This window comes from Equus przewalskii, chromosome 1 (assembly GCF_037783145.1).
Source record: "Equus przewalskii isolate Varuska chromosome 1, EquPr2, whole genome shotgun sequence".
Lineage (NCBI taxonomy): Eukaryota > Metazoa > Chordata > Mammalia > Perissodactyla > Equidae > Equus > Equus przewalskii.
Window position 1 is genome coordinate 33,979,585 of NC_091831.1, and position 16,925 is coordinate 33,996,509.

Genomic DNA, 16,925 nt, shown 5'->3' on the forward strand with positions numbered 1-16,925 from the left:
CCATATAGGAACACTACAAAAAGAAAACCACATACCAATAAAGCTGATGAATATAGATAGAAAAATTCTCAACAAAATAGTAGCAAACCAAATTCAACAGCATTTAAAAGGATCATGCACCATGATCAAGTAGGATTTATCCTTAGGATGCAAAGATGGTTCAATATATGTAAATCACTAAATATCATAAACCACACTAATAGAATGAAAGATAAAAATTATATGACGATCTCAATAGATGAAGAAAAAGCAGTTGACAAAGTTCAACATCCTTTCATGACAAAAACTCTCAACAAATTGGTTATAAATGGAACATACCTCAACACAATAAAGGCAGTATGTGGCAATTCCACACAGCTAACCTCATACTCAATGGTGAAAGGTTGAAAGATTTTCCTCTAAATCAAGAATGAGACAAGGGTGCCCATTCTCACCACTCTTAACATATTACTACAAATCCTAGCTAGAACAATCAGGCAAAGCAGAGAAATAAAAGACATGTAAATTTGAAAGAAGGAAGTAAACTTTTTTAAATCTGCAGATGATATAATCTTACAAACAGAAAATCCTAAAGACTCGTTAAGAAGATTTTAAATATAATCAACAAATTCAGTAAAGTTGCGATAGATAAAATCCACATGCAGGAATCAGTTGAATATCTAGATACTGACAATAAAACATCTGAAAAAGAAATAAAGAAAACAGTCTCATTCACAATAGCATCAAAAACAATATAATACTTAGGAATAAATTTAAGCAAGGTAGGGAAATATCTGTGCCCCCAAATCTATAAGACATTGATGAAAGTAATTGAGGAAGACACAAACAAATGGAAAGATAGCCCATGTTCAAGGATCAGATGAATGAATGTTGTCAAAATGTCCCTACTATCCAAACCTACCTATAGATTCAATGCAATCCTTATCACAATTCCAATGACATTTTTCACAGAAATAGAAAAATATCCTAAAATTTGTATGGAACCACAAAAGACCCGAAATAGCCAAAGAAATCTTGAGAAGGAAGAACAAAGGTTGAGGTACCACACTTGCTGGTTTCAAACAATGTTATAAGCATATGGTAATCAAAACAGTATGGTACTGACATAAAACAGACTCATAGAGCAATGCAACAGAATCAAGAGCCAGAAATAAATCTGTGTATATATGGTCAACTAGTATTTGACAAGGGGTCCAGAAATACTCAGTGGGGGAAAGGATGGTCTCTTTAGTAAATAGTGCTGAGAAAAGTGAATATTCACCTGCATAAAAATGAATTTGGACCTCCATCTTATATCACTCACAAAAATTCACTCAAAATGAATTAAACACTTAAATCTAAGAGCTGAAATGGTAAAACTCCCAGAAGAAAACATAGAGAAAATGCTCCTTGACGTTGGTCTTGGCAACTATTTTTTAGATATAACACCAAAAGCACAAGCAACAGAGGCAAAAATATATAAGTGGGACTTCATCGAACTAAAAAGCTCCTTCACATGAAAAGGAAGCAATCAACAGAATGAAAAGACAGCACATAGAATGGGAGAAAATATTTGCAAAAAATATATTTAATAAGGGGTTAATATCCATAATACAGAAAGAGCACATACAAGTCATCAAAACAACAACAAAACAATCTTATTAAACATGGGCAGAGGAACTGAATAGACGTTTTTCCAAAGAAGGCATTCAAATGACCAATCGGTACATGAAAAGATGCTCAACATTATTAATCATTAGGGAAATGCAAATGAAAACCACAACAAGATACCACCTGGCACATGTTAGAGTAGCTATCATCAAAAAGGCAAGAGATAAGCGTTGGTGAGGATGTGGGGAAGAGGGAATGCTTGTGCACTATTGGTCGGAATGTAAATTGGTATGTCCCCTATCAAAACCATTGTGGAGCTCCCTCAAAGAAATTAAAAATAGAGCAACCATATTATGCATCACTCCAACTTCTGTGTACGTAACCAAAAGAAGTAAAAACAGTTTATTGTAGATATATCTGCACTGTGATGTTTATTACAGCATTATTCACAATAGCCAGGATATAGAAACAACCTAAGTGTCCAGCAATGGTTGATTGGATAAAGAAGATGTGATATATACATATATTGAATGTATATTCAATATGAGCTATGAAAATGAGCTATGAGCTCATTTTGAGCTGTGAAAATGAGCTGGAGACATACAGAAAGTGATTCAAAGATCTTGAAGGACAGGTGGAAAGAACAATTTAATCTTTTCTGAGACAAATTTTGTCCCTGGAAATAAAATCTCATGATCATCGCTTGAGAGGTCAGGTGGTTCAAGGTTGAAACCTCATGATCTCCAAACAGAAGGTTGCAGACCCAAGATAAAGAATTACCTAAATAGCAATTAATCTTGAGCTTCCAGAACTGGATCATCAGACATTTGATGTTTATGGGGGAGTATTTTTCAGTGAGCATTGTTCCCTTATGTCTCTGCAGAGAGTACTGCTTCCTCTGGGACAGGAGGATCCATTGCCTCTCTCCTCAGAACTTCCCCTTGGCTGCCAAGATCCTTCTGCTCCTCCATTCCCCATCCACCTTTCTCAGTGATCTAAAAGGAGAGTTCCTGGCAAGAGGATGTTATCAATCCCTCAGTTCCCCAAGAAGCTTGGGTGCAGCTGTCTGAGCCTGAGTCCTCACCTATGGGTCCTTGTCCTCCTTTTTGTCCTTGGTTTTTCCGTGGATATCCCCTTCCAGAAAATGGCAGTGAGGTACCTCCTAAGTTCACTCAACCAGACTTGCACCTAGTCATCAAAATCCTAAACTAAGAAAGCATCCTATCACTAGGTATCTCCTTGTTCAAAAATATTATTGTAAGCTATTTATTTACTTTCAATTAAAAATTTTGGGTGAGTTGCTTTCCTCTTGCTCACTTTGCATCTTGTTAGTATTTTAATATTTTAGCATAGCTTTATTAAATAAACATCATATAAGTTATTCTCATTCTATTCTACCGTCTGGATAATATAAGTGGTAAATTTTAATTAGATAAGCCTAGGGCTGGCCCTGTGGCCTAGTGATTAAGTTTGTGAGCTCTGCTTCAGCAGCCCAGCGTTTCACCTGTTCCAATCCTGGGCACAGACCTAGCACTGCTCATCAAGCTATGCTGAGGCAGCATCCCATGTAGCAGAGCTAGAGGGACCTACAACTAGAATATACAGCTATGACCTGGGGGGTGCTTTGGGGAGAAGAAGAAGAAAGAAAGAAAGAAAAAGATTGGTAATAGATGTTAACTCAGGGCCAATCTAAGAAAAAAAAAATTAGTCGAGCTTGTCCACTCTTCCCTAAGTTAGAACACTTCAGCCACCAGACTAATCTAAAATATCAAAACATGCTTTCCTCTTATATTTTCTGTCCCATCATGGTAAACGGAAAAAGAAGGTATTTCTGGGCCTTCACAAATGACAATTGATTTATAGACTGGCTGGTCATGGGGATTGGTCGGAGTTTGTGGAGAGCAGGAGACTGGACACAGGTCCTCAGTTGTCCACACCACCACTCTGCAGTGCTTCCATTCCCTCTCTGAGCTCACTACCCACTCCCCTATCACTGGTCATTTCCTGGGCCCAAATTCTCTTCCTGGGCCCAGTATCTGCTTCTGGGTAACCCACACACATAGACAAAGGTCAGTGGATGGGGACTGACCCATGGTACTCAGAAGGCCTCTGAGACTTGAGAGTGAGTGGCGTTCAAGGTGGGGCCAAGATGGGGGGGACAATGGTGCATGTGCCCTGAATTCACCTGTCTAGGGTGAGCTCCAGCCTCTCTTGTTCTAAACAGAAAACTGATGTAAGTTGTAGATGAGGAAAGTGAGCTTCTCCTGGGTCCTGGTGGTGCTGCAGGGGACCAAATGTCCACTAGCTTTGGCTTCCACTTGAAGTCACACAACCCTGTAGGCTTTCCTGAGAATCCTCTGAAGGACTCAATACTGACTGACTGTGGCCTAGGTCCCTGAAGCCTGGGACTGAGTACAGAGGAGTCTCTGGTGCCACTCTACCCACATTACTACCTCCACTCAGAGACTCTCTCAGTCTCTGACACTGCCATCTTTGGCCTTCCGTTTCTCCATTGCCCTCCTTTGGAGCCCACCCAGTCTTTTATTTTCTGTCTTTTTCATTCTTCTCTCTTCTCCTCATCCACCTATCCTTCATTTCATTTTACCCACAGTTAGTGAAAGCCTGCCAACCAGAGGGCACTCAGACCCTTGTAGAGAGATCAGAATGAGAAACTCCATGTATGCAATTAGAGAACCTACCACAGTCTGGGGATCACTCAGCCTCTCAACCCGAGTTCAGCTTCCCCAGAATGAAGCATTAGACATCTGTAGACAGGCACAGATGGAAGCATATCTGGAAGGGAGCCCTCTCATTCCCAGGACACAGCAGCCTGGCTGATGACATATCAATAGTCACAGCGTCACTAACCTTCCATGCCCACCAGTAGAAAACAACATGAGCAGGATTCGACACCAGTGTCTGGAGAGCAAATAGGCAGAGCAGCACTTAGAAGGTTGTGTCTCCATCTCTCTTTTTCCTGGAGCTGTTCCATCTCCAGGGCCTTTGCAACCTCAGCTACATTTGGTTCCTGGTTGATTGTGAGCTGTGTAGAGACCACAGCTCCACTTTTTTTCAAAGGAGTCCACTTATAGGGGTTCAATTGTTCTGAAGCCAGGCTCCCCATCCAATCTCTAGTTCTCCCAGCCTATGTCACTGAAGTCTACAGGTGTGTAGGGGAGAAGGGGTAGAATAGGGAGTGAGTCACAGGATTAGGATGGTGGGACTCATGGGTAGGAGGTCCCAGAGAATGGTATGGGATAACAGGAAAGCTTTGAAGGGACACTTGCCGCTTACAATTTCATCCATAGCAATGATGTTCTCCTGATATTGAGCAAATAAAAGCAGTCAGAACTAAATTGGATACGGTGGCTGATATAAGGCAGCAGACATCATCTGTAAAATCTATATCAAAACTTTTTGTTCATTGGATCAGCCCAAGTGTCCTCCCTAGTTGTCTATAAATCTGTAAATTTGAATTTAGGATTAATCATTTACACATGAAACACCATTTTCAGTGATTTTTAAATTTTTTGTGGATCCATATAATATACTGTTTAATGTATTGTTTCCATTGTTAAAAAGTACAGACTAGAAATACGGCAGCTCGATACATCCTCATGAAGAATACATCCATCTGTAGCTTGCTCTCTACAAACATGAATCTTACCACCCAAGAAAGCAGTTCAGACGTCTGACTTTTCTAATTGTCAGACAATCAAAGATGAAATTCTTCTCTACTGGACATGCCGAAACCCTGCCATTCTCTATTGCTTTAGGGTATAGATATTCTCCTCCAACCTGACAGGAGGTTTATAAGGAAGATTCCTCCACAACCATGCAATGCTAAACACCAGAATGTGTCAACATGGAGAGAGACTCAAGAGATTTCATAAAGACCACGATTCTGCACAACATGAAATGGAAAGTGTATTTTTGTTTATATGTGTGTGTGAGTGTGCATGTGCATGAGTGTCTAAGTATGAGGGATTGTGTGCATAAGTATGGGAGTGTATGTATGTGTTTAAAAAGAGGTTAAGTTCATTTCAACTCCTATCTCAGAAAGTAGCTCCTCCATTAAAAAGTATGGTCTGTTTTTTCTTCCTGTGGTCTTCACTCAGCTGGGCCTCTTTAGAGAAAGTCAGTAGGGATTCTGGGTCAGCATATATTGGGAGAGAAGCCACTGCCGGGGGGTGGGGAGTTCATAATCAACGTGCAACAATAACAAAAGAGGGAGCTTGACCGTTGGGCATAGAGAGATAAGTGGTCATTAAGTAGTTAAGTGGCCATTACTAAGAAGGCCACTTCTCAGAGATACATGAATGGGGAGAAGTCTCTGAAGGACACAGAGAAGAATCAGTTGGTCACAGGTTCCCAGGGAGAAAAGGATTTCAGTTTCAGGAACTCCCTTCATAGATCCTCAGAAGGGAGGAGCTGAAGGTTATCATAAAACCCAGAGGCAACCTCTAGAAGGAGCTGCTGCTGAAGTCACTGTGAAGAGACTGTCCCAGGGAGAGGCCTCAGGATCTTCCGGAACCCAGTTGCATCTTCACTTAGTTCTGAGGCAATGTCCCACAGGTCCTGGTTATGCCCAGGTGCTGAGGCTGGGTGAGCCCTGCCTGACCATCGCTGGGCATGTGTTGGTGCCCTAAGGGATGCCTAAGTAATCAGCCCATGCCCAGGATGAAATGTTAAATATTATGCCATGTGAAGATGGTGACACCGATTGGAGTCAAGTATATACAGGTCAGAGGAAACCAGGCACAAATATCCAAGAGTACTCTCTTACTTCATCTTACCACATCAGCACACTGAGAATGCCCTGCTACCCTCCCAAATACTCCCAATAGAGCTGGAACACAATTTTGGTTAGGTCAGTATTCAGTGCTTATACTGTCATGACTATGTAAACATCATTCTCTGAAGAGCTGAGTGATGTATATGATGATTACTATTCCTTTATTTACAAAATTTTGTATTCTTTGGAAGTATTAAATGTCCACTTATTCCTATTTGCTTAATTCTCTAGATGAATCTAGATACTTATCATTGGCTCAACTCTAAACCCTGCCTGAACTGTGAAAATCAACTACCAATACAATCGAATACATGACACATTCTATCAATTTTATCTTCTTGAAGAAAACTCTCCCAGACTTCTCTTTACTCCAAAATGTTCTAGTTGGTCTGGAGACTTTGAGAAGAGCTCACCTCTTAAGATCTGCCTTCAACATCATCTGAGGTTTTCCTTTTGACTCTTGTTCGATCTTCTACATCAACATAAGGTCTTCCTTTTTCTGGTTTTACTCTTTTGTTTAGCAGAGCACAGGTTTTTTTCCTGAAAAAAATGTGCATGGGAAGTCAACTTCCAGATAGTTTGCTCATCCTTTAGTTGAAAGTTGGCTGGAAATAGGTTTCTAGATTGTAAATAATTTCTTTTTGAATGTTTAAGGCCTTTAATGAAATATGGTTTGCTGTGTTGCTTATGAAAAGTTGCATCCCCTCCTGAATCTTCATCATTTCTATGGAGCCAATTTTTTCTTTTGAAATCCTAAAATATCTTCTCTCTCAACTTAGTCTTAAAAAATTTCACTATGACATGCCTAATTCCTCTTTCTGAGCCCCTGCAATCTGGAAACTCATGTCCTTTAATTAAATGATATTTCCTCGAACATTTTTTTGTGAGAATGATTTCTTCTTTTTATCTCAGTATCTGGAATTTTTATCATTCACATATTGGAACTTTTGGATGGTCTTCTACATTTCTTACCTTTTCTATTTTACTTTACTTCATATGTTCATATAATTTGTCAAAGTTATATTCTATCCTCATGCTGAGTGTTCTTTTGTCCAAGTCTGGTGTCAGATTTAATTTGCAGAAGTTCTTTTTGTTTTTTTTTTAAAATTTTCTAGACTGCATTTCTTAGAACAGTTTCAGGTTTAAATAAGAACCAATCCAAAAGTCTAGGGAGTTTCCAAATACTCCTTCTCTGTCTGTCCACAGCTTCCTCTTTTATCAATATCTTGCTTTGATGTGATCCATTTGTTAAAATTGATGTGCCAATATTGATAACTTATTATTAACTAAAGCCTATAGTTTACATTAGGTTTCACTCTTTGTTATATGGCTTATAGATTTTTCCAAACGCATAGTGTCATGTATCCACCAATATGATATTATACAGAATAGTTTCATTGTCCTAAAAATCCTCTGTGCTCCACCTATTTACCCCTCTGTCCCTTCCTCTCCAACCCCTGAAAGCCATTCGTCTCTTTACTTTCTCCATAGTTTTGACTTATCCTGAATATCATATAGTTGGAATTATACAGTATGTAGACTTTAAAGATTGGCTTCTTTCACTTGGCAATATGCATTTATTCCTTCATGTCCTTTCATGGCTTGAATGCTCTATTAAGAACCCAGCAGTCACCCTCTGCAGGTCATTTTAGGAGCAACAGCTGATAAGAGTATGTGGCTCTTTTCAAAATGAGGGAAAGGAGTGCTGGAGAAGCGGAGCAAACCTGGGGAGTGGCTGGGCCAGGGATGAAGCCTGGTGGAACTTTGTTGACCTCTCACTTCCATATGGTCCCTCACTTCAGCTGGTCCATCCCGTGATGGGTCCTACAGAGGTTGTGTAGATACCAGTTAGGCCAAGATAATACTCTGGATTTCTTCAGGGCATGCTGCATAGTGTGGCTTCTCATTGTGCTAGAAATCAAGGAATTGCTCAAAGATTGATGGACACATGTCAAGAGGATAAAAAACCCAATCATGAGTAGATAATTGGAGCATCAAAACAGATAATAATAGAAATGGATTATAACTCATCTACTACAGTTGAATACATAGTTCCAACTTGATATAAATAAACAAATAAATAATGAATAAATAAAAAAACTGTATGATCCATGGATATTTACATATTTCAAAGGATATACACAGAAAATGCTTCCCAGTTACAAAGGTGAGAAGAATATATGTACAGTGGAACAGACTACCAGTCACTGTCTTAATTAAGTAATCAAAGTGAGCATCATCTATAATATGACAGACTGAAATTGTTTGTCACCTAATAGGAAGCAGACAGAAGATGAATTATCATTCTGTGGTATTTCTGCCAAAGATACATAACCTGAATCTAATCATGAGGGAATATAGACAAATTGAATTTCAGGAACTTTATTCAAACATCTGGTCTACATCATTCAAAAGAGGCAAGGTCAGGGAATTCAAGGAAAGAATGAGAAATTGTTCCAGACTAAAGTCAACAAAATGGATATGAAAATGTGTTGTAACATGTGACCTGCATTGGTGTCTGAACTGGACACAAACATGCCATTGGGATTTATTGGTGAAATACAAAACCAAAGTCAAGGTTAGATGGTTGTCATGCATTAGTATTAATTTCCTGATTTTGATAGTTGTATTATAGTTATGTAGAAGAATCATCTTGCATTTAGGAAATACATGCTAATGTTATGGAGCAAGAGCTTACTACCCACTGTGAATAAAGAGCCAATTGTTACAGCATCTAACTTTGGGAAAAGAAAAGTAGCTTTATCTGTGAGATCAATCTACAAGGAGACAGGAGGCATATGCTCTCAGATCTGTTTCCTTGGTGCAGTGCTAGAGGCAAAACCTATGGGATGAAGAGCTGAGCTGTCTGAAGTGTTGAGATAGATGATTAGAGGTAAGAAGAAGTGAAGAATTGATGATCTGCGGAAGTATAGTCAAACTTCATGGGTCTTCACAGGAGGCTTGTTCAAAAAGTAGTGGTGTTAGCATGATCTGAGTTAGAATTTTTCAGCCCTATGACACCAAAAAGGTCACTCACCGGGAATTTATGTAGGCCAGATTGATGCGTTTGTGGTCTCAACTGGCCTAAACCAGACAAGGGGTTTCAGTTAGTGAAAAACCACTCAATTACTCTGTTGATAAGATGGGGTCAGTTGAACTGGTCCTAGAGAGCCCACAGTTACAAATTCTCCATTTTTTGTTGTTCATTCCTCAACCTTGAGGGAAATGGGGTGATTACTGCCCTAGCTTCTTCCTGCTGATAAGAGGTGTAGGTTGTTCCATCTCATTGAACCACTCTTTTAGTAAGATGGTGATGCAACAGGGATCCCAAAGTTAGGCCTATATTGTATAAGAAGTAACCAGGTATTTAATAAGATGCATTTCAAGAGAAACAAAAAGAAAAATAAGATTAATGGTTGGAGCAAATTATAAACCAGTTTCTGAGCCCAGGGGATAGCCAGTGAAGAAGATTTTCAGAAGTCAGAGTTGAAGAATCTCCTGCAGTTTGAAATGTCTCTGATGATGTAATTGAGTATTCAGGCATCTTTTTGAGTGGCTTACACAGCAACAGATATGAATCTTTCATAAGTTTATATCAAGTTGTCCAGCTTCAGTTTAGAGGGCTTCAGGAAAAAGGGTGGTTTCAGTTCACAGTGATTCCAAATGAAAATCATGGGAAAAATTGAAAATGTTAATTTAGACATTTTTAGCCAGATATTTCAGGAGACTAGAATAATTCCAGATCCAGTCCATTTTACAGATAGAAAACAAAAACCTTGAAGACAATTAACAGAACTAGAATCTAATATCCATGAATATTTACTATAGTTTTTACTGAACCATAATTTTTCTCTCTAAAATCACCCTCATTTTTACCAAAGATAGCCAAATTAAAACTCACTGGTTTGCAAAATAAGTCTAGGTTCAATAAACTTGGCCCAGTTATTTACAGAATTTACATATTTACATAAGTACAGCAAGAATAGCAATTGATCACATCGGCTCTTTTAAACCTGCCTTGCTGGATCTTTTCATAAGGAATCTCAGGTTCAACTTTAAAGGCCTCTCAAAACACCAGGCCAGGGGAAGGACTTACCTTCAGATTCCATCACAATATCTGTAGATTTGGGTGAATTTCTCTCTTCTCTTGAGTTTCCACAAAATATCCTGAGGTTTTTGTACCTGCCAGGGAAGTGACCTTCTTTGCTCACCTGGTAAGGTTGCTGGGAAACCTGTAAGCAAGGTACCAGGCCAATATTTCCAAGTGGCTTTATTCCATTCTGTCAATCTTTATTCCTCAAAGCTCTCTGGTTATATCTGAGTCTATGCATGTTTCTCTCAAATCAGACATTGCAGTCAAAGTCTTGATATTACAACCAATGTTTCCAATTGTGTCCTACTGTAAGGAGACCAGATTCTTTTTGAACTTATGCAAATAACTATATTGCCATGAAACTAAGAATACTCACTCATCAAGAGTTTCCAAATTGTGGAGGAATCAGGTAAGGAGAAAAAAATAAATGTTTCAATTCTGCTTACAAAGGTATAATTTTACCTGATGGTTGTACATCATGGTTAGCTTAAGAGAAAAGAGAAAACAATTTCCTTATATATGGAAAAACAAAACATTAAAAATCATCAATGTTTCAAATGAACAGCCATAAAAACTATAATCATCCTTATCAGTTCTTTCAGCCCCATGTAATCAATTCTTGATCTTAATCTTCTGTTAGCAGTTATGAGGCCATCAGTTTCTCTGCTACAGTTGTGTAATTTATTACCCAGCTCTGTGTTATAATATGAAAGTTTATCAGAAACCTGCATTGTAGAGCAAGTGTCAGAGTCCTTTTCATGAATCTCTCTGAAGTTGAAAACATCTGCAAAATCATCAGAGTAAAACAACAACAGTCTGCAAGTGACAAAAGACTCAAAAATGGCAATTGACAAAGAAACTTGGCTATTTCTGTGATATACAACACTTAAAAATAACAGCTAGAATTATGGCTGACAACCAGAACAGATCAGAATTTTAGGAATGTTATATAACTTTTTAAAACACATATTAATGACATTCACCCATACAATATAACCTAAGAAGGTTTGTCATCAATTATTTGACAATGACTTCCATGTAATTTAACATACCAAATAAGCCTAATTAGCTCACTATCTCCCCCTTTAAAGAGAGAATGAATTATTCAAGAGGTACAAGGGCACCATTGGAAATTCTCAAAGTTTGAATTTTGGGGAAGTTTGTCAAAAATATCAAAAGGTTTTAAAACACTTGATCAGATAGGAAACAATGCTCACTGTGAAACAATTCTTAGTTTTCCGTTTAACGAAAGTTACAATAGAAGATGTTAAAGGCAAACACACAAAATCAAATAGCTAAAAAAAAAAACCCTTAAGTTCTCTTAATAGAGAGATTTCAGCCTTTTGGAACATAGGAGATTATTTGTACAAAACAGAATTTTTGTCTTTTAGGTAGACTTACCCAAAAATAAAGAAAAATCTTTTATAATCTCCTTCTCAAGAGTAGACTAAAAGTTCAAGAAAACTTTCTTTTTCACATTCAGAATTTATCCCATACTTTCTTTCTTCCCTCATAGTGCTTTAGGACAAATTTATCTTTTTTAACAAAACAAACAATAATATCATAATATGATATCAGAGACATAATAGCTGAAAAAAGCTAGATACTAAATAAAAATATGATTCATTTTACTTGAAATATATTACTCTGTGACTAGGGAGGGCTTCATGCTGATACCCTCCTGCCATCCATCTGGGCAGTGATCGGAAATATCTTCAATGTGAAAGGTTACTGACCTTGGAAATGGAAACCAGGATTCTAACTCAAGATCTTTTACTAATGTGTTGGAGACATTTGACCTCAGTGAGTCACCAATTCCTCATTTGTAAAAATAAAGTAGGGATTAATCTAGTGGATCTCTGAAATGACTTATACCTTAAAAATATCTACAGCTCTTTCATCTATGGAAAGAGAAAGGGCCAGGCAAGAGCCTTTCCCGAAGAAAGGGAAGGACAGAGACACAATCTCTTCAGTAATAAAATTATTGCTCTAAAGAGAGCCATGAAGCTTATTTCATCCCATAAGTTAGTGCATTTCTTTCAGAGTTCAAGGCTTTGAGCCACTCACCAAATTACTACTTCTCTGTCCTGGATAACAGATTCACTGATACCTGGGTTCACTCAAGTCCAAAGGTTACAAAACCAAACAACCTTAACTATCGTATTAATAAACAGGTGCTGCAATTATTAACTCAATATTTACTTTGAAGTTACTGATTATGGTAAATCCTGAACTATTGAATTATAGTACAGTCACATGTCACTTACTGACTGGAATATGTTCTGAGAAATGTTTTGTGAGGTGATTTCGTTATTGTGCAAATATCATGGAGTATACTGAAGGGGAACAAAATTTGCCACCCCAAAATGTCTCTCATTAACATGAAGATTATTTTAGGCTGATTTTTTTTTAAAGATTGGCACCTGAGCTAAAATCTATTGCCAATCTTGTTTTTTTTCTTCTTCTTCTCCCCAAAGCCCCCCAGAACTAGAATATACAGCTATATTCTATTATATTCTAGTTGTAGGTCCTTCTGATTGTGCTATGTGGGACACTGCCTTAGCATGGCCTGACAAGTGGTGCTGTGTTCGTGCCCAGGATCTGAACTGGCGAAACCCTGGGCCCCTGAAGCAGAGCACATGAACTTAGACCACTAGGCCATGGAGCTGGCCCCTAGGCTGATTATTTTTAAGAAATAAAAGACTCAGAAAGTTTTTCTTGTTACCTCCCCCTCAATTGCCTAAAAAAATTCAGATTAAAAAAACCTGTCTCAGGAAGCAAGCTATCACCTTAGCATAACATGAACTAAGTGGCAGATAGGGAGGAACTTAGAAAAGCCTGTTTGTTGTGCTACCCTCTGTTATTCTGTTTCTGTGTTGCTAAACAAAGACTTGTTTTCCAAATGTTTGCTCCTTTTCACCTATCTGTGAATTGCCTTCCTTCCCTTTGAAATCCCTAACTCTCCCCAGCTCCAACATCTTTTTTCATGTTTAGTTGAGAGTGGTATTTAAGTTGAGGGCTTTGGCCATTTTGGCAAGTACTTGGTTTCTTCCATCTATGCATGTTATTAAACTTTTCTTTGTTTTTCTCATTTTAATCTGTCTCATGTCAGTTTAAGTCTTAGACCAGGCAAGAGAACCTGGAAGCACAGAGGAAAATGTCTCCCTCATCTACAGTACTTACACAAACCTACATATCTAGGCTATATGTGCAGGCCTCCTACACATCTAGGCTATATGTACTAATATATGGGACTACCATCATATCCATTTCTTCATTGGTCCAAATGTCTTTATGCATTTTAGTATAGTAGTTTTTGACGAAGCATTAAAGATTATCCCCCCCCTTTTTTTTTTATAAAAGCCACAGAATATACTGCAATACAATACAAAGTCATAAATTCCCAACAGGTCATCAATCTGAGAATCTAGAATGTTGAGCAATTTTTGGATCAAATAATTTAGTTCAGTATTTCTTAATCCTGGCTGCATATTGAAATCATCTCTGGTGTATTCTTAACATAATTACCAATACCTGGGCCCCATTCATAACCAATTAAGCCAGAATCTCCATGGTGGAGCATTGGAAAAAAAGGAGGACATGGTCAAAGATTATTCTATTTTTACCTTTATCAATAGGCCAAAGTCCACTGAGAAGAGATTGGAGCTGATCTAGCTGACATCGATTTGTAGGCAAAAGAGTCACAAGTCGAATTAACATGGGGTATTATAAAACCTTTGGATTTCAGGATCACAATTGTCTGAGTAGGAAGAGAGAATGGATCTGGTTGTGGTTCTGGGGCTCTGTCTCTCCTGTTTACTTCTCCTTTTACTCTGGAAAGAGAGCTCCAGGAAAGGGAAGCTCCCACCTGGCCCCACTCCTCTCCCTATTATTGGAAATATCCTACAGTTAGATGTTAAGAACATCAGCAAATCCTTAAGTAATGTAAGTATGTTTTATGTTCCTCAAGTGGCTTTCAAAGGGTAAGTAAATTAAAGCCAATTTTTTTTTCATTTTTTTTATTGAGTTATTGATAGGTTACAATCTTGTGAAATTTCAATTGTACATTAATGTTTGTCAGTCATGTTGTAGGTGCACCACTTCACCCTTTGTGCCCACCCCCACCCCACCTTTCCCCTGGTATCCAATAAACTGTTCTTGGTCCATAGTTTTAAATTCCTCATATGAGTGGAGTCATACACAGATTATCTTTCTCTCGCTGGCTTATTTCACTTAACATAATTCTCTCAAGGTCCATCCATGTTATTGCAAATGGAATGATTTTGTTCTGTTTTGCAGCTGAGTGGTATTCCATTGTATATATGTACCACATCTTCTTTATCCATTCGTATGTTGATGGGCACTTAGGTTGCTTCCACGTCTTGGCTATTGTAAACAGTGCTGCAATAAACATTGGGGTGCACAGGACTTTTGGGATTGCTGACTTCAGGCTCTTTGGATAAATACCCAGTAGTGGGATGGCTGGATCGTATGGTAGTTCTATTTTTAGTTTTTTGAGGAATCTCCATACTGTTTTCCATAGTGGCTGCACCAGTTTGCATTCCCACCAGCAGTGTATGAGGGTTCCTTTTTCTCCGCAACCTCTCCAACATTTGTTGCTATTAGTTTTAGATATTTTTGTCATTCTCACGGGTGTAAGGTGATATCTTAGTGTAGTTTTGATTTTTGATTTGCATTTCCCTGATGATCAGTGATGATGAGCATCTTTTCATGTGCCTATTGGCCATCAGTATATCTTCTTTGGAGAAATGTCTGTTCATGTCTCCAGCCCATTTTTTGATTGGGTTGTTTGATGTTTTGTGGTTGAGTTGCGAGAGTTCTTTATATATTAAGGATATTAAGCCTTTGTCAGATATATGACTTGCAAATATTTTTTTCCCAGTTAGTGGGTTGTTTTTTTGTTTCAATCCTGTTTTCATTTGCCTTGAAGAAGCTCTTTAATCTGATGAAGTCCCATTTGTTTATTCTTTCTATTGTTTCCCTTCTCTGAGAAGGCATGGTGTCCGAAAAGATCCTTTTAATACTGACGTCAAAGAGTGTACTGCCTACGTTTTCTTCCAGAAGCCTTATGGTTTCAGGTCTCACCTTTAGGTCTTTAATCCATTTTGAGTTTATTTTGGTGAATGGTGAAAAAGAATGGTCAATTTTCATTCTTTTACATGTGGCTTTCCAGTTTTCCCAGCACCATTTGTTGAAAAGACTTTCTTTTCTCCATTGTATGCCCTCAGCTCCTTTGTCAAAGATAAGCTGTCCATAGATGTGTGGTTTTATTTCTGGGCTTTCAATTCTGTTCCATTGATCTGTGCACCTGTTTTTGTACCAGTACCATGCTGTTTTGATTACTGTAGCTTTGTAGTATGTTTTGAAGTCAGGGATTGTGATGCCTCCCGTTTTGTTCTTTTTTCTCAGGATTGCTTTAGCAATTCAGGGTCTTTTGTTGCCCCATATGAATTTTAGGATTCTTTGTTCTAATTCTGTAAAGAATGTCATTGGGATTCTGATTGGGATGGCGTTGAATCTGTAGATTGCTTTAGGTAGAATAGACATTTTAACTATGTTTATTCTTCCAATCCATGTACATGGAATGTCTTTCCATCTCCTTATGTCCTCATCCAATTCTCTCAGAAAGGCCTTGTAATTTTCATTATATAAGTCCTTCACTTCCTTAGTTAAATTTACCCCAAGGTATTTTATTCTTTTTGTTGCGATTGTGAATGGTATTGTATTCTTGAGTTCTTTTTCTGTTGGTTCATTACTGGAGTATAGAAATGCTACTGATTTATGCAAATTGATTTTATACCCTGCAACTTTGCTGTAGTTGTTGATTACTTCTAACAGTTTTCCAATGGATTCTTTGGGGTTTTCTATATGTAAGATCATGTCGTCTGCAAACAGCGAGAGTTTCACTTCTTCGCTCCCTATTTGGATTCCTTTTATTCCTTTTTCTTGCCTGATTGCTCTGGCCAGGACCTCCAGTACTATTTTAAATAAGAGTGGTGATAGAGGGCATCCTTGTCTTGTTCCTGTTTTCAGGGGGATGGGGTTCAGTTTTTGCCCATTGAGTATGACGTTGGCTATGGGTTTGTCGTATATGGCCTTTATTATGTTGAGGTAGTTTCCTTCTATGCCCATTTTGTTCAGAGTTTTTATCATAAATGGCTGTTGGATCTTGTCAAATGCCTTCTCTGCATCTATTGAGATGATCATGTGGTTTTTATTCCTCAGTTTGTTGATGTGGTGTATCACGTTGATTGATTTGCGGATGTTGAAGCATCCCTGTGTCCCTGGTATGAATCCCACCTGATCCTGATGTATGATTCTTTTGATGAATTGCTGAATTCTGGTTGCCAAAATTTTGTTGAGAATTTTTGCATCTATGTTCATCAGTGATATTGGCCTGTAGTTCTCTTTTTTCGTGGTGTCCTT

The 16,925-nt window shown here is 38.1% G+C and overlaps 1 protein-coding gene across 2 annotated transcripts in view; it reads left to right on the forward strand.

Annotated features, from left to right (window-relative positions):
- The window catches only part of LOC103563727 (cytochrome P450 2C19), a 78,331-nt gene that overhangs the window by 21,914 nt on the left and 39,492 nt on the right, over positions 1–16,925 (forward strand). Inside the window, exon 1 of one of the 2 annotated variants that reach the window (XM_070561372.1) lies at positions 13,999–14,423. The exons of the other annotated variant lie outside the window; for it this stretch is intronic. Coding sequence (XP_070417473.1) covers positions 14,256–14,423 — 168 coding nt within the window. The 5' untranslated portion in view covers positions 13,999–14,255. Of the gene's footprint in view, positions 1–13,998; positions 14,424–16,925 lie in introns of those variants that run through there. 2 annotated transcript variants of the gene reach the window in all.